General features: G+C 39.9%; 1 protein-coding gene across 3 annotated transcripts in view; it reads left to right on the top strand.

Moving 5' to 3' along the window:
* Window positions 1-22,101, top strand: part of LOC112542064 (uncharacterized) — a 148,695-nt gene extending 126,594 nt beyond the window's left edge. For 2 of the 3 annotated variants that reach the window (XM_088130054.1, XM_088130055.1), the window contains one exon: window positions 3,108-4,906. In XM_088130054.1, coding sequence (XP_087986180.1) covers window positions 3,447-4,736 — 1,290 coding nt within the window. In that variant the 5' untranslated portion in view covers window positions 3,108-3,446 and the 3' untranslated portion in view covers window positions 4,737-4,906. Of the gene's footprint in view, window positions 1-3,107; window positions 4,907-20,654 lie in introns of those variants that run through there. The other variant, XR_015793790.1, reaches the window with a different exon arrangement.
* The last annotated feature ends 906 nt before the right edge of the window (window positions 22,102-23,007 follow it).

Below are 23,007 nucleotides of genomic sequence, written 5' to 3'. Positions count from 1 at the left end.
GACCATGATAACTTTGTGCACTAAAGAATGGCCAAAATATCCACTAGTGGACCCCGAATTCCCCTACCATTGGGATACTCTTGGAATCCCCAGTAATTACTGGGTGACCCAACTAAAAAAAAAAAAAAACTACATTGTGGAGCATAAAATGTTAACACAGGAACCCTATGTGGAAGTCTGGTTCCATGTTCATTGGGAGGGGCCTCGACCCAAGTTAGCCAAAATTTTTGTCCAAAAAGAACAGGAAGATGAGGAGGACCTCTGGCTGACTGGACCTCAATGGGGGCCGCCACCTCCTCCTCCTCCTCCTCCTCTTCCTACCGCTCCCCCTCCGGCGCCCCCACCCTATCCCGGGCTGCGGAAAGAGCTGGACCAGCTGAACCAAGACATTCAGAACTTGCCCTTTATTCTAAGGTCGGCCAGTGCCTTCCCCGTCCGGGAAGTCCCGAACGGAACGAACGCACAGGGGGTGACCGTCACCAGTTACGTAACGGTTCCCATCAAACCCAGTGAGTTGAGGGAATTAAAAAAGACCCTCCCTCGTATGCAAGAGAACGCCCATACCGCCGCCGAACAATTGGAACTTTTTCTCGGCCCGGTGGAATACTCCTGGGGGAACTGAATTACATTTTAGCCCACCTCTATACGCCAGAAGAGAGGGGCCAGATTTGGCGAGCTGCGCTCGGGGCTTGGGAGCGAAGGAATGCAAATGTCCCAAATGCCCCGGCCGCAGATACTAAATTCCCTCTGGCAGACCCAAATTGGGATCCCAATAATGCTGAACATCGGGAGAACATGAGAGGAGTTTCCCCCTGTACGACTAGGGGGGTCATGGTTCCCCAACCGGGACCCACGGGGAACCCTTGGTAAACATCACGGTGGGTCCCACTGGCGAGGAACAGCAGTTCCTCGTGGACACCGGAGCCTCTCGAACATCGCTGTGCCAACCGATCCCAGAGATTGCGAAATCCCGGGGCACGTCGGTATCGGTGATGGGGGTGGGAGGCTCTCCGGTCAAGGCAGACGTACTGGAGGGAGTGAGACTGGAGTGGAATGGGAAGGAGGTAACTGCAGATGTGTTACTGATCCCACAGGCGAGAGTGAACTTGCTGGGAAGGGATCTAATGGGTAGTCTAGTAGTGGAGCTGTGGAATGTGGAACAGGCAGAAAGGATGTGTTTGTTGCGAGAGGCGGACGTGGAGGTTGTGAACCCTGAGGTATGGGCAGGGGAGGGGGGGGCGGGGCGGTTTCGCATCGCCCCAATTAGCATCCCCTTGAAACCAGGGGTGACGGGTTTGCGGCAAGCCCAATACCCGCTGTCCCGGGATGGGAGGCGTGGGCTGAAGCAACAACTGAGATGGACGGTGCTGCCCCAGGGGTACACCGAGAGCCCCTCTTGTTTGGACAGGCATTGGAAGAGAAACTCCAGGGGTTCCGGGCCCCTGGGGGTTCTCGGGTGCTGCAGTATGTGGATGATTTGTTGGTGTCTGGAGAGAAGGAAGTAAAGGTGAGAGAAGACTCAGTGGCTTTATTGAACTGGTTGGCTGAGGAAGGATTGAAGGTGTCAAAAGGGAAGGTCCAATTTGTGAAAAGGGAGGTCAAGTATTTAGGACATGTACTCCGGAAGGGCGAGAAGTTGATTGATCCTTCTCGGATACAGGGGATAATGCAGTTGAAGCCCCCTCATACTAAAACGGAGGTGCGGCGGTTTCTGGGTCTAGTAGGATATTGCCGGCTATGGATAGATGAGTACATGAGCAAGGCTCAGTTTCTGTATGAGAAGTTGAAAGGATCATCTGACAGGGTAGAATGGACAGACGGGGACACAGAGAAGTGGGGAGAATTACGAAGGAGCCTGGTGACGGCCCCGGCTCTGGCTCTACCGAACTTGGCCCCCCTTTCACCTATACGTTACAGCCCATGGGGGAACTGCCATTGGAGTGCTGACTCAGAGACGGGCTGGGAAATATCAACCAGTGGCCTTCCTGAGCAAAGCCCTAGAACCAGTGGTGAGGGGATGGCCGACTTGTGTGCAGGCAGTGGCTGCCGCTGCTGTGCTAGTGACAGAAGGGAAAAAACTCACTTTTGGGAGCCCCGTGATTGTCCATTCAACCCATCAGATCTTAAGTGTGCTTAGTCAGCAGGCGGCTGCTTGGATGACAGAAGGAAGGATGTTGAAATATGAGACAGTTCTCCGGATAAGTCCTGATGTGGTGGTAGGAACAGACAGGAATTTGAACCCAGCGGAGTTTCTTGCGGGGGAGCGGAAAGAATGGGAGCCGGCGGAGCACGAGTGCTCCACCCTGTTGCAGCTGCAAACAAAGACCCGGGAGGACCTGCAGGAGGTCCCGCTGGAGGAGGGTGAGGTCTGGTTTGTGGATGGATCTAGCCGAGTAGAGCAGGGACAAAGGAAGTCAGGATATGCGATAGTGACGGCGGAGGGAGAGACAATAGAGAAGGGGGCACTACCAGCGGACTGGTCGGCTCAGCTGTGTGAAGTGCACGCTTTGAAACGGGCACTAGAGTTGGGAAAGGGAGTGTCCCTCACCGTCTACACAGACTCGCGATACGCCTGGGGAGTAGTGCACACTTTCGGGAAAATTTGGCTGGAACGGGGTTTACTCACAGCTGCTGGAAAGGGAAGGTTGCAGGGAGGAAGCAGGTCATTGGGTTACAATTGAGGGGACCCCAGTAGTGAGCCGTGCTGACATGAGGGGGATGGTGGAGAAACTGCACGAAGGGTCTCACTGGGGGGTGCAGGCTTTGATAGACACTGTAAAGCCGTGGTACTGGAGCCTGGGGGTTCGATGGGAACTCCACACCCCTTGGCATCCTGACTCCAGTGGGAAAGTGGGAAGGGCCAACGGGGTGTTGAAGCAACATCTCACCAAACTGGGATTGGAAACAGGGCTACCTTGGACAAAGACACTTCCGGTTGCCCTGCTTCGAATGCGGACAGCCCCTCGCAAGGATGTGGGGGTCTCCCCGTTCGAGCTGATGATGGGAAGTCCTTTCCTGGCTCCAATGGGAGAGCCTATCCCCGAGCTAAAGGATGCCTTCCTGAGAAAGTATCTCTTGGTACTGTCACAATCTCTCTTGTCTCTAAGAAAACAGGGACTCCTCGCTCAACGGCCCCCTTGCTGAAAGACCAACACCCCCACAAGCCAGAGGATTGGGTCCTGATAAAGACGTGGAAGGATGAGAAGCTGAAGCCGTCTTGGGAGGGACCATACCAAGTTCTCCTGACAACTGAATCAGCGGTTCGGACCCGACAGGGGGGTTGGACCCACTACCATCGGGTTAAGCGAGCTCCCGACCCCCGACCATGGACTGCCCAACCGGGAGACGGACTCAAAGTAAAACTTAAAAGGAACTGAACTAAGGCAGGGGAGGAGATGACCAACATAAAGGCGTAGAATTGGCACAGACAGCTTTGATCACTGGGGATGATCCCCGTGGGGGGGGGGATGTTCTATCATTTTGGGTCTTCTCCCATACCAAGACCCTGGACTAATCAAAGGCAAATGGCTCTAAATCTCTTGGGGATAACCAATGCAACTCAATGTGTATATTTCAATAATACCCAGAACCGTACCCCCCCATTGCCCTCAAAAGGTCCTGCTTTCACTTGTGGAGGGGTCTATAATATCCCTTACGCCTCAACCCCTCTATACCTACCTAAAGGTTTCTTTTTGTTATGTGGACATGAAGCTTACACCTATGTTCCAGCCTATAGTTCAGGGGACCCTTGTGCCATAGGGCGCCTGACCTCTCTATATGCCCTGCCTCCAATGCAAGCGCACCCATCAAAAGAAAAAAGAAAAAGGGAGCTGCCATCTGATTGTGAGAGTGATGTGACACTCTTGTCCAAAACAGAAGCCATGGCTCTGGCCCTCTCCTTAGTAGGGGTTCCTGCACTAAGCGGAAGAACTTATCTGGACCTAAGGAAGGTGGCCTGCCTCCTGGCTAAAAGTGTCAACCTTACATCCTCTCTCATTGCAGCCCTCACTGAAGAAGTCACTGAGATCAGGAGGGCGGTCATTCAAAATCGGATAGCTATAGACTATCTCCTATTAAGGGCAGGACAAGGCTGTGAATCTTTTCAAGGTCTTTGTTGCTTTAACCTAACCAACAATGAGAATTATATTGAAGCAAAACTAGCCAAGTTGAAGACCTTAGCCTCTCGCATATCCGAGGATCCAGAGGGATGGAATTGGTCGTGGCTCACTAGTTGGTTACCTAACTTTGCTTGGTTAAAACAACTTTCTGTACTAGCCATTGGCTTCATTGCCTTACTGGTCCTAGTATGTTGCTTAATGCAATGCCTCCCTGCTTGTGGGAATTACCTGTCCCAGTGTGTGAAGCCCCGGGTCCGGGACGAGGGAGCAATCCTGTTAGCCAGGTTTGAGGCCCAACAGAGGCGTGAAAAGAAAAAGGGGGATTGTGAGAAGGCAGGGAGAAGTGAGGGCCTCAAACGAACCATGTTTGCTAGGGGAGAGCGCTGTGCACCATGGGGCAGCCTTGGGGGACGGCAGGAGGGAGGATGGGCAGAAGGCACACTCGCACCAGAGTGGAGAGGGACGGCAGGAGGGAGGAAAGACTGCAGGCAAGAGGCACGTTCGCTCCAGAGTGAAGAGAAACGGCAGGGGGCGGCTGTCGGGCAAGTGGGGATTGGAATGTGTATTGCGCTGATTGGATTCGGAAAGTGGAATGTCTGCGGTTTTGCGGTTAATTAGCGGCGCTCCGGGGCGGTAAAAAAGGTGAGATTGTGAGCCAAGCCCTCGTAGGAGGGGGAGGACAGATAGGGGGTATAAAAACCTGTCAGACCTTGCTTCGGGGTTCCTCCATTGCTGCGGGAGGGACCCACCTTTGCAAACGTGCCCAATAAAAACTTCTGTCTACTGGATAACCGAACCCGTGTCTGTCGTTTTCTGACACCAACAAGCTGAATACATGAACAAATAAGCTACATTTCTATCTATTTGCATAGACTATTAAATCATGGATCCCTGTAGACCACTTGAGGCAAGCCAATATTTTCAAAGTTCAAGTGTATTAAATAAAAATATGATATCAATGAAGGTATTAGTATATGCCAATGTTTTAAAACATGCACACACATGTACATGCACAAAGATGATGAGGAAAGAAATGCCAGGGAAATGTATAGTTTGTCTTCTGTATCAAATACACTTAAATCTCCTAAACTGAAGGGAGAATATTGTTGGATGAAGTATATATTATTTTAGGCAGAGTTGTCACTACATTTTCAAGAACAGAATTCCCTTATTAATTGTAGTGATGATCAACTTCTAGTTCATTAACCATATGCAGTGTCTAGTCCCTTTATTTTGGCCCCAAAGACATCCAAGATCACCCCCCCCCCCAATTGGCAATGATTCTGAATTACACCAGCATGATTTTCTGTTGCACTAGAATATATGTACAGCTAACAAGCTTAATAAAACTTAAAAAAGAGTAAAGGGGTTAAACATTCAAACCCTATCCCATCTCATAATATTACCAAATCAATCATGGTCATTCCCCATGAAGAGCGTTAATCTGGGCTTGTGATATTCTAATGTCATAAGAACATAGTTTTGCAATCTCAGTGTTCAGACAACATTTAGTCACATCATACCATGGCTTCTTTTATAGTCCAAAATAAGTTTATTGTTTATGGCTAGTTCAGTATGAAGGCATTCAGCTCACATATTAAGATGCAGGTGAAGGTCCTGTCAAGTTGTAGCAGAGAGGAGATTAGTATAATCTGCTGTGAGAATAACCCTGAGGAAGAAGAGGAAGAGCTGCAGCCAAGTCAACAGTCAGTTAAGAGAAATCTCAGCCCAAAGCAGGAATGGAATTTGAGAAAGTAAATTATCTAGGATCAAGACAGGGAATGGGGAGGCACATTTAAAGTTGCAAGATTCTGTTACTATTACGCTATCATAAAAGTAGTTTTAGTATTTATGACTTTGGTTTTTGAGTCTGGTCTACCTTGAAGGGCTGACATGTAGACAGCTACTGGCCTTGGTGATGACAACATAGTAATGAAGGATCCTCAGGATGTTTGGTACCAGCAGAGTACTCTGGGATCCCCAAAGGTCAAATTGCTCCAAGGCTTTGTTAATCACCAAAGGATTTGGGTTCTAAGTCACTGTAGTGGAGATTAGTCATACCCATACTATACCTGGTGAACCTGTGCTAAGAATTGGAGTGACAGGCAAGCAAAAAGGCAATGAAGTTAAGACAAACATAAAGGCTTATTTTTTTTAAAAAAAATGTGACCCGTCATAATGCATTTTCATATTATTCTGAAGTTGGAAACAAACAAAAAAAATCCTATAGTATAAGGAGAGAGAGAGAGAGAGAGAAAGAGAGAGAGAATGTGTGTGCGTGTGACAGAAAGCCAACTGTTAAAAAAAACCTTTAAAAGAAATAGGAAAATTCTGATCACAGATGTAGTAAGGCTTCTGACCATCAAAACACTCAACTTATTTTGGAATTAAAATATCCACTTCAATATATATTTTTAAAATGATCAAAATATGTATTGAAGTGGGTATTTTAATTCCAGAGTTTTAACCAGGAATCATATTACAAGAGTCATACAAGTGAAAAATCTGGGGAATAGCTAAGTTCAGTCTAGCTTTTCCCATCTGGCACCCACTAAAGGTACCAGAACCCAAGAAGACGTTCCTTGATAGTTCACATATTCAGCTAAACTGTGGTGCTGATCAGTAGAGCTTAGAATCTTTAGAATATATAAAGAAGTCATAGTCATGTTGTTTCATCACACAAAATAAAATAAAAATCTATAATCAGATAAAACCTTGATTAAGCTTATCCAAAATGACTGAAAACAGTGTGCAAACTTTTGAGTTTTCCAAAACTCTTCATCAGGCAGGAAAGAGAGAGTGTGAATCAAAACAATCTAAAAAAAAATAGGCAGATGTGGCACGAGCTTTGCAGTTCAGACACAGTCTCAAGATAGCATTTATAGACTGAGTGCATTTGTTAGCAGTAGGTGTAATTGGTGTCAGGTTTCATTTAGCATTCAGGAAAAGGACATTTGGAAGCAGAAAAGCGATCAGCCCCCAATTCCTTTCTCACCACTAGCAAAGTACACAACCATTTGTTTCTGGCAGACAATGGAGAAGAGAATCACAAGCACATGTTGACCCCAGATCTTTGCACTGTGATTGGCTCATGGTGCTTCCTGTGTGTTCCTAGTTCTAGTCTTAGAAAAAGTGAAGCTGATCACAGGCTGGGTTTGGAGGGATGAACAAGTAGAAATGCTAATGGTGTCAAAGTGCCATCATCTACTAATTTTGATGTGCTATCGAGAAATCAAAAGCTAAGTCTTGACCTGATTAAACCTCTCTTTCCATACACCATATTTATCTGATTGGTGTACTCCAAGTGAAGTAATCCCCTGATAAATTTGGACTTTGCTATTAATAGAAGTGCTCCACCCACATCGTAGCATTGGAAAAGGCATCTAACTCCTTCTTAAGCATCATGGTAAGCACAGTTGCAGGTGATATAGTATCCCCTTCAAGATGGCTTGAAGATGAAATATTAATCATTTTATGGTCTTAGCAATGACTCACTAGACAAAGTTTGACTATAAACATTGGGGTTTGAGGACTGTGATTATCATGACTATATTTTTTAATTTTTGATGTGATGATGATATGTATGAATCTATAAGTTTATATGTGTATGTGGAGTGAGCAATCTGGGGTGTGAGCAGGGGTGGGCAATCTGCAGATCACATGTTGATCTCAGACTTATTTTTGCATCTCTTGGAACTTTCCAAGATCACCCTATCAAAATTCACCAGCAAAATGGCAATCTTTGTCCATGTAATAGTTTTGAGGGATTTTTTAAATGAATTAAAAATGTGTTAAGACTCTGCTAAGTGAATCCATTTGCAGTATTTTGCCTTAACCCACTCCAAGCACTCCCCATCCAAACACAAATAAATCTGGAAATTTGGGGCTGCCTCTTTGATAATGTCACTGTCTCCTGAATTTTATTTTTAAAAGTGGAATCCCAAATGTTATAAAAAGTGGCCTGCTTTGCCTCAGAGCTTTCTACCACTAGACGATAACAGCTCCTTATGAAGCAAACCATGACATGCAAGTGGATATCCAGAATCTTTATTCTCACAATTCAGTTGTGGATTTAAGGATCTCTCTGCCTACCATGGGTCCTTCATTTCACATTGTTACAAGCGATAGATTCTCCTCCAATCATTAATTCATAATTTACCACCACAGTCTTTATCAGGCACAGAATACCATTTCTGCATCCATCAGCTGGGTGCCTGGAATTCAGCTTTATCAAGAGGCAACGTTTGAGATATCAGGGGGACAAAGGAAAAGTCATGGATTTCAGCCTTTTATACTTAGAGTGGTTCTTTTTCTTACGCCTTTTATTGCTGAAAATGCCCGTTTTACTGAACTGCTGCAGGCTTGACAGAAATAACAGGATAACAGAAGCATATTTGCCCTACTTTTAAAATTATTTAAAAAACAGTTCTAGTGCATTTTTATTGAATTTTATAGGAATTAAAGGCTGGTAACACTTGCTAGCTTCTGGCTGCCTTGCACCATTGCAGCGGTTGAAAACAAACACATTATATTTATGGTAGCTTTGGGGCAGTTTTGATGGACTGATTTTATATGACATCTGGACTTGATTTTTTCTCACATCCTATACATTGGTTGGGTGAAGGCAAGAACAGTCACATTAAAATCCAAAAGTAGCAGTTTCCACTTGAAAAGAAAAAGGGTTTTCACAAAAGCTTGGCGAGGAACACTTCCCCAATCAAATATATTTCCTTCCAACACATAATTCCCTGAGAGACCGTAACTGGAGTCTCACTCCCCTGAAGGCACCTTCATTACTACAACAAGTGATGGGAGGCTGGCGGCATAACATGTTCCATTCTGCTGCCTGCACTTGGGGAAGCAATAAAGAGATTCTGAAAAGCCAGCAAAAGTGTTTAGAAAAAAGCAACACACGTCCTACATGATGTTAAATTTCAAGATATAAATATTAAAGCCCTTAAGGAGGCACTGCTGAAGCTATATTGGACAAGTTGCTTTGTGCAAAGACTTTTCCTCTGACTTTCCCCACAAGACAGCCATTGTCATGGAATTATCAGATTGGAAGAGGCTCTTGATGCCAACTGAGTCCCTGTTCTGTGCAGAAATCTAAAGTAAGGTTAGATGACTGTCTTGCCCGTCTCCTTGAACATACTGTAACCAGTAAAACATTGTCCCTCTAGTTAATTGATTCCACTGTCAAACTGCTTTCATTTGGTAAGTTTTTCATGACTTTCAGCTGTTTGCTCCACATCTGCCCAATCTGAGGCAAAACCAGCCTGAGGGACTGATACGATCAGTGTTCCAGAGCCTGATGCCCACCAGATATGCTGAAATTTCTAGGAGATGAAGTCCAAAACACCTGCATGCTACCAGCTTGGAAAAGGTCAATGTAGATAAAACAAGCTGTTGTTATGAGAGCAATAGAGACAGTACGCATCCTGAAGCAGCAATTTATTTATTTCTTGCACTTCATCCTGATATTTATACATTCCAGGGCTGAACCAAATAAAAATAAAAACAAAACGATAGCACTGATCAACTGCAAACGTCCTTAACGTGTGAAGAGGCGTTTAATTTCTGAATGAACACACTCTCTATTATGAAGCCAAGTTTTTTGCAGTGCCCTGACTCAATAGCAGTGACAAAGTAATTTAGTGCAGGTGAAATGGAAAATAGCGACGATCTTAAGTGTCCATGTAATTGTGCAGCTGCTTGAGAAAGCAATGTACTTGTTATACGAAAGCTAGTGAATTATTGTAGATACTCTTTAATAAAATAATCACCTCATGAGCAGAAGCACTGGAGTGGGTTGTTATGACCTTTAATATATTCTCATCCCAATCATTGTGTCAAGCTTTCTTATTGGCAAGGTCACCAAGGGCAGAAGGGATGTTGAGGAGCTTTTTAATGTTCTTATTTCTATTGCAGAATGCTGTGGTATCATTCCTGGAGGGAAATGGTAGTTTCAGACTCAAAAGGCACAGATAAACTTGGTTAAACACATCTAACATCTATCTGCTTCTTGAACAGCAATGCAATTTCCATATCTGCAACTCTGTACTACAACATATTAATTTCCAGGGTAATTATGAAATCCCCTTAAGCATTATAAAATACCAGCATTACTGACACAATAACAATTACACCATTATAAACAAGTGCACGTATACAAAATGTGATTCTGTTCAGCAATTTAGAATGCAGTTCACCTCATCTCAGAGCATGCATGCATGACCACCACCAACTCCCACCTGCCCCAGGTTCAGTTTAAGGCTGAAATTAGAAATTCAGTTCAGAAATCCAAATTTCTGTATCTCCTTTTGACTTATAATTGGAGTTCAAAAATTATAAAAATAATTCTGTTTCATATTTGACAGAAATGGATATTTTAAAGTAATTGCAAAGTCAAACATCTTTTATTTTATGCTATTTCTGAGTGAATGAATCAGGTTCATCAAGTTTCATATGAATGGGTTCCCAAGTTCACAGACAAATTCAACAACATCCTCTTTGTGCAGAATTCTTTCATATGGTGATCTCCTTACACCAGTAACTTTTCCATTTCCTTAACAGGTGAACATTACTTTCCAAGCTGTTAGGTTTGGTTATCTATTGTTATTTGGGTGGAAAGTTCTCAGATGAACAGATATAGCCAACTGCTACATGTAGGAATCTCCTGATTGGGTCAGAGAAATAAATGGCCATATACTAACCAAGTTTGTTCCCTAGCAAGGTAAAACCTCAATGACTGGTTGAAGAATCTTGGGCTGTGGATATATTAGAAATAAAATAAATCAAAATACATTTCATGAAGAAAAGTATATGTTTCTTACATCAAGCTATAGCTTGAATATTGCCTTTATAAATCATTTGATACACTGTTTTGCTGACAAAACAAATGATTACTATTAGAACAGCTAGACTTCTGTTCTCTTATTCAGACATTATAAAATCAAGTATTAAAAATGATAAATGACACATATTGTGTTATGGATCCAAAGATTTTTTTGTCAGGCACATTTTTTTCTAACTGCTCTGATCTTGTACACTTTTGCATTTCATTTTCAAAATGCCCACTTATTATATTAGACATTCTTTTGCTGAGAAAGAGATTTTTCACTCACTTCTGCATAGTGAGGATATTTTAAGTTATTTGCTTTAGTTTCAAAGTTGCCCATACAATATATGAACATCACAATTAATGGGCCATATACACAGTGGTTATCTACTAGGAAGATGAATGAGGAAATGCATTTTCCATTTGTAATATATTTCTGGGACTAATTACCTTGTTAATACTTTGATGGCCTTCTTCCATTCTTTGAGGTACTGTTGACAACTAGACAGAGTTTACTAAACCTAGGCAAACATGCTCTGACAGCAGTTTTAGGCTAGCATATTTTACATGGACTAATCTGAGACATCTTTTTTTCCCTGGGAAAAACTAAAGCTAGTATTAAGACTTGATTGTACAGTGGAAAGCCACTCTCCTTTTTTTTTTTTAGCTGAAAAATGCAGGTGTTAAACCCATTAACATTTCTAATCCAGTTTGAAACATTGTGAAGTTTTAATTTATGAAAGTTAACATAAAACTTGGTGAGGGTAACTGCTATGCTAAAATTAGAACTACATGCAAGATCAAACATATCTTGGGCTTGCAATTAAATCTATAATTATATGTTTTGATGAGTTTTTCATGTCTCTATAAAGTGGCTCTCTAATCTGAATTCAAATTACTTTGTCTCCAATTGTTTCTGTGCGTGTATTCTGTACCACACTCCAAGGTTAGCCCCCTCCTAGTTTGCAAGTGGCCCAAACATAATTATTATTTTATTACTGAAACTTCAGCAAAGCTTCAAAAGTGTTCTTCCACATAGCAAGGACATATAACCAGCAACCATCCCCATGACTTTAGCCTTCTAGTAGGTTTGCCAATGGACCTGTGGTTTAACTACATGGAAGTTTCAACTGTTAGCAAGTTGCACTAAATAGGATTGGCATCAATATGCAACTGGACAAATGGCTGCTGCATTTATAAAAAACTGTGTGGTTTTCACAAATGCTGTGGCCCTGAGTTACTACAGTGCCAGAAAAATTTGGTAGCCATGATTTAACCCATATCTGGATATACAAGCTTAGAAGCCATGAGTAATTCTGAATATCATCAGAGGATATAATGTGAAAGACACTTTTTATATGAACCCTACCAAATAGTTTATGATTAGCCTAGAGAGGGATTGCAAATTATTGGACCATTGTCTTTATTTTCATTATTTCACTTTCTAATGCAGACTTGACTCAATCAAATGACTCTACTCCCTGAAAAACATGTGTGAATTAGTAGCTACTCCTAATTTCTAAAACAGAGATACTTCACGATGCCAAGAGACATTGAATTGATTGGGAGGTGAAACTCTACAGCCTCAGCATAACTGTAGCATAAATATTAAAAGCTTAACTCTGTAATTCTGTAAATTGGAAGTGTGTCAGGTGTTTTTTAAAGTGCAAGGATCTGTAAAGATCATGTAAGGACAAAAGAGAAATGATGTGAAAAAGGATCAGAACACCTTAGCCCTGGGATAGCCTTAGAATTCAATGATATACTTTAATTACCTTAATTTAAATGTTGGGGTTTTTTTTCATCTTTCTAATTTTGAAATATTTTGCCTCACAGTGAATTACTCTTATTAGGTGATTAATGTTCAGGTCTTAATGTTCATGTCTTCATGAAGATTAATCTTAATGCCATATTTCTAATACTTTTCTTGTTTATCCCTGCTATTGAAACCATATGTGTAAGTCACATAGCTTCCAAATCATAGTACTTGACCCAAAGCTCGATCACATTCTGGTGACTGAACTCCAAACCCCATTCAGTCACCAAATTAAGCCAATATATTTAGAATTAAATTGATTAAATTCTAACCACATTGTAAATAGGACTGCAACTGGGTGACAATTTCTTTCCTAGAAATTCTGGGTAGTGTATTCAATCAGATCAGATTAAAGGGGGTTCCCTTGATACATCAGAAATAGCTTAAGTTTTCTAATTTGTGGCCTATGATTGTTTGCAGTTAAATGTGATATTAAGGTCAAGGTCTTACATGGTCATCTTGCACACAAATTCATTACTCCATTTTAATTCATGAAGCAAGGCAGCTGAGAACAAGCTGTTTTAGCTTTCACCCTGAGTTGCAAAGGAAATCCATCTTCTCTTAGTTGGTTTTTTTTAAGGAACATCTCTAGAGAACAGATTATGAAGAAATACAAGGTTGTGATACTTGGACATTCGGCATTTGTATTCATGCTCTTCAGCTGACTCTCCTTCATTGTAAATGGTAAAGTTAATTATTTATTCATTTATTCAATGCCATCCAAATGCATGGTCTTTTACAAACAAACAATAAATTAACAAACTAACTAACCCCCAACCCAGAGGTGCTTACAAACTAACATTTGTCAGAGTTGGTAACCTACATATCTATTTATATCTGCTATCCTTGAGCTACAATTCTAATTTTAATAACCAAGCTTTTAAATAGTTGTAGGATCCTTGTGGCTTGCTCTGTATACAATTATTATTTCTGAGCAGTAATTCAATTCCCTCCCCACACCCCTGTTCCTGCCTTTGGCAAATGTAGTTTTAGAAAGATGCTTAGTCATCCTGTGAGGTCTACCTTCCTGCAGGTTCTATTGCATGATGGGAGTTTTGCTTTAAAAGGCTGCCATTGCATTGTTTGCTGGAACCATTCAGCTGAAAGAAATGCCTTAGAGTTGGCCTCAGCTTTTTCATTAGCATTGTCACACGCCTGTCAATCTTCATATTTACCAGGAAGAAAAACCATCAACTATCCCACAGTGTGCTGAATGCAACAGCATTGTAATGTCAGAGGACCATGAGATGGATAATGGTTTATGATAGAAATAAATCATTTATAATAGCAAACCTGGGAGAATTGCAAGCTTTTGTAAGGAATATATCTTGCCAGAGTTATGTCTGCCAGACTTCTCAAATGGATCAGTTTGATAAGGCACAGCTTTATTACGTATAATCATGTACTGAGACATGGAGAAGGTTTGCGCATTTTCCATATGTTGGGGGTAGAGAGGAGATAAGGGATCATTAAAGGATAGTTAATTTAGTTTCCTGTTTTTTTATTAAGAGGTTATTCTTTTCAGTGTTCTGAAGCATATAACATTGATCACTCATCGCATTAATGTGTAAAAGCAATCTAAAATAAGATGCTTGCCTTTGTAAAAGATGGTACTTGAAATGCAGACATCTCTGAATCTAATAATTGTGTCTCTTCAGAGTATGAATAAGTGAACAATGCAGCATTTCTGCATAGGACATTGTTATAGGCTTTGTAAATAGTCTGCATAATCACTGCACCAAAAAGGATTTTATTGTATAACATAAATAAACAAAAATAAATTGTATAAAATAAATAAAATAAAATATGTATAAACAAAATAATGACTTTCAAAGGATACACATAAAAAAAATAGGAAAAAAAATTCTAAGGGCTTTTTGAAGAAAATAGCACACTAATTATAATCATAGGGGTATGTCAATAACTTAAGTTCCAGTTACAAGATAACAAACGTGGCAAAGGACTAGCTTCGCAAACAGTTCTCCCTTAAATAGGAGCAATAGGTGGAAAAAGCCAATGTTGACATTAGTCCTGCTTCAATAAAATCAGTCTGCCTCCATAATTATTTATGATTATGATTCTGAATTTTTATTACAGTGCCAGAAATAATTATGTGCTGGAATAAAAACAAAATGAAAGATTGGGTATTATTTTAAGTACATAATGGTACTTAGACTTTATTCAGTTCCAAACCCATTAGGAAGAAGTGGATGAACTTCAAAGTCAATCCCTCCAGCAGACTTGGCTTTCAGTGTTGCTACTGCCCAAATGCGACACCGCTGAAATGGGGGAGCACAAAAACTAAAATATGGAAAAACAAGAAAGAGATTTGTGTTACTTGAAGTTGTTTAGTCGTTAAGTCATGTCTGACTCTTCGTGACCCCATGAACCATATTGCGCCAGGCCTTCCTGTCCTTCACTGCCTCCCTGAGTTTGCTCAGTTTCATGCTCATTGCTTCAGTGATGCTATCTAACCATCTCATCCTCTGCTGTCCTCTTCTCCTTTTGCCTTCAATCTTTCCCAGCATCAGGGTCTTTTCCAAAGAGTCCTCTCTTCGCATTAAGTGACCAAAGTATCTGAGCTTGAGCTTCATTATCAATCCTTCCAATGAGCAGTCAGGGTTGATTTCCTTTAAGATTGACTGGTTTGACCTCCTAGCAGTCCAGGGGACTCTCAAGAGTCTTCTCCAGCACCACAGTTCAAAGTTACTTGAAGACTAACATATTATTGATGGTATGAACCTTTGCCAGCTACATACACCAGCATATGCATGGAGGTAGACATATATATTGATACACACACACACACACACACAATATCAAACTATGGATGATATAGAAGACCAAAGCAAACAATATGAAGAAAATAGTACTGTACATCTGTGAAGTTTGTTGTTGTTGTGCCAACTGACTAACTTGGTTGTATGACAAACTGGTATGCTGTGAAACCACTTAAACATAATATACACCTAATTCTATGTCATTTGGTCTTCTGTTATTGGTGCAATGTATGTTTTCCCTTTTAAAATGTTCAGAGGGAAACATTATAACACATCTTTTTTCCCCACTGTTGGCTTGTTTATATACTTCTTTTTGCAAGGGCTTGTCTGGGAAATAGCGCAACCTGTTTCTTCCCCCAAGCTCTCAGTTTTAGAATATCTTGTGAGGTCAAAGCATAAGAAGTACAATCTTCTGGCTCTATACTATAATTCCTTCATCTTCTGCCAACTGTCACCCTCTAGAATACGGATGTAAAGAATAAACATCAAGCATATTATATGGAGTTCGGATTAGTTTCTCAAAAACCTCTGTAATTACTGAATGGATGCCAATATTTATCTCAATTGCTACAAGACTTAGGATTTTAATAACTTTTAAAATACCTAACCACTGTTTTTGTGGCCTTCCTATTTCTTGAAAGAACATTTGGTGATAATTTTCAGGGATAGTAGAAAGTGATTTATTTAACTCTTTCCATGAAATAATCAAGACTTGAACCAGCACATCAGAAGCAGCATCTTATTTCACCGAAACCCAGTGTTGTCCAAACTTGGCCACTTTAAGATGAGTGGACTTCAACTCCCAGAATTCCCCAGCCAGCCATGCTGGCTGGGGAATTCTGGGAGTTGAAGTCCACTCATCTTAAAGTGGCCAAGTTTGGACAACACTGCCTAAACCCAACCTTTTTTAGATTGGCGGTGCGCAGCCTGCAACTGACTTTCCTTCTTGCAGTTCTTAGAGCCTCTTTGGTCTTAACTGTTGAAAATGGATGGCAAAAAGCTCTTGCCATTCTGAAGCAGAAAACAGATGCTATGGTGCTGACCTTAAGCTATACCACATTTAAAAAAATCAAGCAGTTTTACAAAAAAAGGGCTGGCACCAGTCTTCTGCAACCCTCTGCTCCCCCAAATGTTAAGCGCAACCTTTGTTTGTTTGTTTATTTTCAATATTAGATAAGTATTGCAGCCATTAACCACCAAAAGGTAAGTTTATGCCCATCTGAAAGTAAATATTACTGAACTCAATTGGACTCATTTCTAAGTTGACACATATAGAGCAGTGCTTTTTCTGTCATCCTTCTCTCAGTGTTCCTGCCTTCAGAAATGAAATTCATTCACCACAAAGACATGTTCTGCTTAGGTGTTCTGTTGATGTGAATTAAGTAGGTCATCTAAACAAGGACATAGACAGCGTCCTTCTGGGAGTCACCAGAGAAGGTAGCTATGGATCAGTTTAGGTCTGCTTATAATTCTATTATCTTGCTTATTCCATACAGAAGTTGTCTGTCTAACATTTGAACAATACATTTAACTCAAATAAGACATGGGCAGGTCTTTAACTGCCCTGCTTGTCAGGACAAGCCAGCATTCATGGCTAGCTACCCCAGCTGTATGGCTCAATTTCCCAGTGCCACGCAAACTGAACCAAAAGGAACAGAATGAATGGCAGTGGTATAAAGAAATATGGACCCTTGAAAGACTGAGGGTGATGAAGCCACACACACCCTCTTTAAGACTGTCCAGATGTGGTAATTGGACCAAAAAGGTGGTTCTTGCACTCAAGGCTATTTGATATAGGAGATGGAGAGGTAGTGTACACATTGACCATACCCTCACCTTTGCTCTGCAGATGTTTTCTTTGGTTCAGTTTGCAGCTGAACAAAAGTGAGTTGAGAGGCCCTAGATGGTACCAGGGGAAAGGGAAGAGACTTCATTACAGAGACTGAAGAAACTGAATCAAATCCCGGACTTAAGGGCATGGTTTTTCTACAGCTCTAAATCTATCCTTTGAATGCATTTTTCAGTATAATACTGGATGGCTTAACCCCGCCTGCCCCTCTTTAAATACCATGAGCATCCTCTGACTGAGGGTAAGAGAAACTTTAGATCAATGTTTCTCAACCTCAGCAACTATAAGATGTGTGGACTCCAACTCCCAGAATTCCCCAGCCACCTTAAAGTTGCTGGGGTTGAGAAATGCAGCCTTAGATAAATTTACAGAATTAGAGGAGAAATGGGCCAATATTCTCTATATGACAACCACTGAATTTTTCAGGATTTTCTTTTGTTGTTCCTACTTGTCAAACTGCTGCTTGTACAAATGACATGACCAGCAGTCCTTTCATCATGGGCATCTGTGGGGGCAAGAGAGGCAAGGGATTTTTGGTACATAATTTGTGTCATTTGCATGATAATGTAGCCACACATGTGACCTCATTATAATTCCACTGGGGCTTCTGACAGACACCCATGCCTTCAACTATCTGCCTTGTCCCAGGACCTCCCTTTTATTCCTTAATGCACATGTACTGGACTTCTTCTTTTTTCAATATTACATACTATATTTATTCTAGATGTTGTATACCTTTATATATTTATTGAGGATCGTGTTTATTGGTAGCCCTGCTAGTTTGTCCAGATGGTATATTCCTCTCTTGCCAACTGTTTCCAGCTTATTATTTTATTGAGTGCAAGTCTCTGGAATTGCCATTAGACCTCATAAACAGAGTGGAAGGGGTCCAGATTCCTCCCTGCTGCCACCCTCCCCCTGCCCTGGTTTAATAACTTGGCTTCATGGAAAGCAATTCTCCCCTCCCCACACCTGTCCCCCCTATTATCAGTGCCGGGGTACTTGACCTAGCAAATTGTCAAGAGAGCTTAGCAGTGGAGAGATGGTTGTAGGAAATGTAGCATTTGGAGAAATATTGGATTTCACAATATTTAATCCTGGCTTTTTACTATTTTAATGCTGGAACTTATGCAGCATGAATACTCAGTTAACTCATTTCCAGCTCCACTTTGAAAAGAAATAGCTGGTAGAATAGAGCATTCACACTGTTCAGATATATTTACTAAATAGTGACTAAAGAGTGTGCATTGTTGCAAATGACCTTATTTCAAGCATCGACAAATGCTTTGTGAACTGCCTATGAAAAAAAGAGAAAACTGGAAAAAGGTTTTGGGTTTAGGTATTTATTTTACAATATTTATAACCTGTTCAAATATATCCAGGATAGGGTACAATAAAGTCAATACAAGTTAAAAAAAAATCGAAACAAGGCATTAAAAGTTACATACAGATAATAACAATCAGTAAAAAATGAAACACATCAGAGGCGCCATTCAGTTAAACTAAACTAAAGCCCAAATGCTCAGTGGAACAATCCTGCTTTGGCTAGTTTTCAAAATGTGTGTAGAGTAGGGCATCCTTCATGGGTGAGAATTCTTAAAATGGGGGCTGCAATAGAAAAGGCCTGTACCCTGTCCCACTTCCCATGGACCTTGTAAGAAAGGGATTGTACCAGGCACCCTCCAGACGACTGAAATAGATGACGAGATTTTATTTTGGCAAGGTGTTGCCTGATATATCCTGGTATTGCACTGTGAAGGACATTTAGCACATCATCTTCATCACACACTCACTGAAATGATTTTGAATAAAATCAGAATACCATGTAATTTCTCTCTAAATTCTTCAAGGTCATCCGTGTGACTCTCTAAATACCAACCCAACTTATCTTAATTTTTTTTCTAGAGAGTTGGGCAGTTTTCCAAAGCACCAAACTATAGCTACCCACTGTCTTTATTTTCTGAAAATGCCTATGTTAGTCATGTAAGTTCATAAAGATGATGGCAGAGGTTGATTATTTGCTCTGTAGCATGTCTTTTGTTTTCCATTCATTTTTTTTTCATGGAAAGAATCTTTAAAAAATCTTTAAAAACAAAATTTACTGAGCATTATAGAAGAACAAAGACAAATTATAAATGAACCTATAATAATAAGGGAAGTTTCAGGCACTATTAAAAAGAATAAATTAAGAAAAGTGCCCGGACTAGATGGATTGAGTCTGTATTATAAATGCTTTGAGGATGTACTTTTACAACCTTTATAAAACACGATGAATTCTATTTTATAGGGAGGAAAGATGCTAGAGACTTGGAAGGAGGCCAATATAACATTAATACCCAAAGAGGGACAAGATTTGACTTTAGCAAGAAACTACAGACAAATATCACTATTGAATAATGATTATAAGTTGTTCACAATGATTTTAGCTGAAAGACTGAAAATAATTTTGCAAGAATTTATTCATGAGGACCAATGTGGGTTTTTATCTAAAAGACAACTGAAGGATAATGTTAGAACTGTGCTGGATATTTTGGAATATTTGGAACAATGTAATGAAAAACAAGCCACATTGATCTTTTTAGATGCTGAGAAGGCTTTTGACAATTTGAATTCAACTTTTCTGTTTAAAGTTTTGGAAGATATACATTTTGGAGAGAATTTTATAAATGGGTGAAATCAATTTATACTTTACAGACAGCACAAATAATTGTTACAGGAGATTTAACCAAACCTTGTGAGATACAAAAAGGAACAAGACAAGGTTGCCCATTGTCCCCTCTCTTGTTCATTTTAGTTCTTGAAATATTGAATAGAGACATAAGACAAGATGAGAGGATTGTGGGCATAAAGATAAAAAAAGAGACATACAAGTTAAGAGCTTTTGGAGATGATTTGGTGTTGATTCTGGAAGACCCCTTAAAGGGAATTGAATTGTTAATGGGTAAATTAAAAGAATTTAGTGCATTTACAGGTTTTAACAAACAGAAGACAAAGATGTTAACTAAAAATATGACAATACAAGATCAAATGGAATTGATAAATAAAACGGGTTTTTAAGATTGAGAAGAAGGTTAAATATTTGAGTATTACTATGACAAACATGAACTGTATGTTATTTCAAAATTATTATGTTAAGACATGGAATTAAGTTAAAAAAGACATGTTAAGATGGGAGAAATTACAATTGTCATTGTTGGGGAGAATATCTGTGATTAAGATGAATGTTTTACCTAGAATGTTATTTTTGTTTCAGACAATGCCTGTTTTGATAATCGATTCATCATTTGAACAATGGCAGAAGGATATACCTAAATTTATATGGCAAAGGAAAAACAACACAAATTAAATATAAGGTATTACAAAATGTAAAGGAAAGAGGAGGACTGGGTCTACCTGATTTGAAATTATATTTTGCTACCTGTTGTTTAGCTTGGATGAAGGAGTGGGTGTTGCTGAGAAATAGGAGGCTATTGGAGTTAGAAGGACATTTGAGATTTGGGTGGCATGGATATTTGTGGTACAATAAAGCTAAGGTTAATGTAGATTTTAAAAATCATTATGTTAGACATGCCATTCTGAGAATATGGAACAAATACAAATCTAGATTGTGTCTGAAAACACCTTTGTGACTCTCAGCACAAGAAGCATTTTGTAGAAGAGAAATGATAAGTAAACATAAATGGCTAACTTATTGTGACACGCTAGAATTCTTTCGAGGGGAATGTAAAATAAAATTAAGAGAAGATTTGATAACAGAAGGACTTACTCGTCAATGGTTTTCTTATGTACAATTATCAGAAAGGTTTAAAGTAGATAAAAGATTTTAAGGTTTTGAACAATGCAATGCTTAATTTAAAATAGAATTGTATATAAGTGATGAACATGTAATTGCTAAAATGTATAAACTTTCATTGAAATTTGAGACAGAAGAACAGATTAAAGAATGTATGATAAAATGGGCTAAACATTTTGGTTATAATATACAAATGGAACAATGGGAAAATATGTGGTTGAAAAGTTTGAAATTTATATTACGTTCTAGTTCTAAATAATTTTTTAATAAAATGATGTACTGTTGGTATATGACACCAGAGAAACTGTCTAGAATGTATAAAGGTACTTCGAATCTGTGCTGGAAATATGAACAACGTGAAGGGACATTCTATCATATTTGGTGGACGTGTGAAAAAATCAGAAAATTTTGTACTCAAATACATGCACTAATCCAGAAGATTTTAAAGACTAATGTACAATTAAACCAAGAGATTTTCCTTTGGGGTCTGATGGATAAACAGCTAGAAAAACATTATGGAACTTTGTTCTTATATATGATAACTGCAGCAAGACTATTATATGCTCAAAAGTGGAAAGATGCAGCACGTCCCACAATGGAGGAATGGTAGGTGAAGATGACGGAACTTGCAGAGATGGCTAAACTGATTAGATAAAAGACATCATCTATATTTATTACTGACCAGAAACCCCTTATGGACTTATTACATGAAACAGAAAAAAAAAAAACTTTTGATTTGTAGTTTTATTGATTAGAAAATATTAGATGATAGAAAAAAGAGAGCTTTTTTTGTAACCATAGAGTAAGAGATAATTTTGTAATTATACTTGTATTTGCTGCAAAGGAAATTGGAAGCTTCTTCTTTCTATTTCTTTTTATCTTTTATTTTTGTACCTTTGTCCTTTCTTTCTCTTTTTTCCTTTCTTTTCTTCCTTTACTTTGTAGTAGTTTTTGTTAGTTTTTAATCTTCTTTTTAAAACTTTAAATAAAATTTATTTTAAAAAAAGAAAGAATCTTTACAAAATCAGGCAGATCAGATAACATGGCAGACAGGCACTCACAGACACATTGTTGTACATAAGTATCACTTTGCTTACTCCTGGACCACAAGAATGCCCTGACTCTGATAGAATGCAGCCATTTTAGCAATATTGAGTTGAAATTAGCTAGTAAAACATGTGTTTGCTTGCTTGAACAGGGATTGGCTTTCTGACCAAGCTTTTATCAGTTATTCCTCTGGCTTATTCAGTAGACAAAATGTGGGTGTGGTGGAAGAAGCTTCTTAGCACAATGAGGTCTACTTGGTTGCTTCTACTATTTGGGACCTAACCCTGTTGCTATGCAGCAGGTGGGGTACTAGCCAATGGGGTTTCTTAAAGGTACCTGCAGGAAGGGTTAAACATGTAAAGACGGTAGCTGTAACTGTAATTGAAACCCTGCCTCTCCCCAGTGATACATACAAAAAGAGGCTTCGATCACGGGTTGTTGACACTATCTTGACTTTTTTGACCCACCTGTGGATGGCCCTGGGGCTCCTAGTTAAAATCTTGAATATCTTCTAGATAGCCATTAACAGTGTTCAGCTACTCCCAGGCAGCTGCATGAGAATTGACTAAAAGGGTTAGAATTTATTTGACATAGCCCCTTTTCAGACTGAATAGCATAAGACCCATCCATTAGTATTACTCTTGCATTTTAGAATTCACTAAATAATTTGTGTTTGAAGGAATGGGATAAATAATCTTTCAAAAGGAATATTCAAAAGAGTTTTGACCAGCACTCAAAACTTTTAATCATAAAATAAACTATAACT

This window comes from Python bivittatus, unplaced genomic scaffold, assembly GCF_059951505.1.
Source record: "Python bivittatus isolate LINGU-HERP-01145 unplaced genomic scaffold, Pbiv_v1 ctg000850_np1212, whole genome shotgun sequence".
In the NCBI taxonomy this organism is placed as follows: Eukaryota; Metazoa; Chordata; class Lepidosauria; order Squamata; family Pythonidae; genus Python; species Python bivittatus.
The sequence above is the reverse complement of the archived record's forward strand: the minus strand, read 5'-3'. Positions and strand labels throughout refer to the sequence as shown.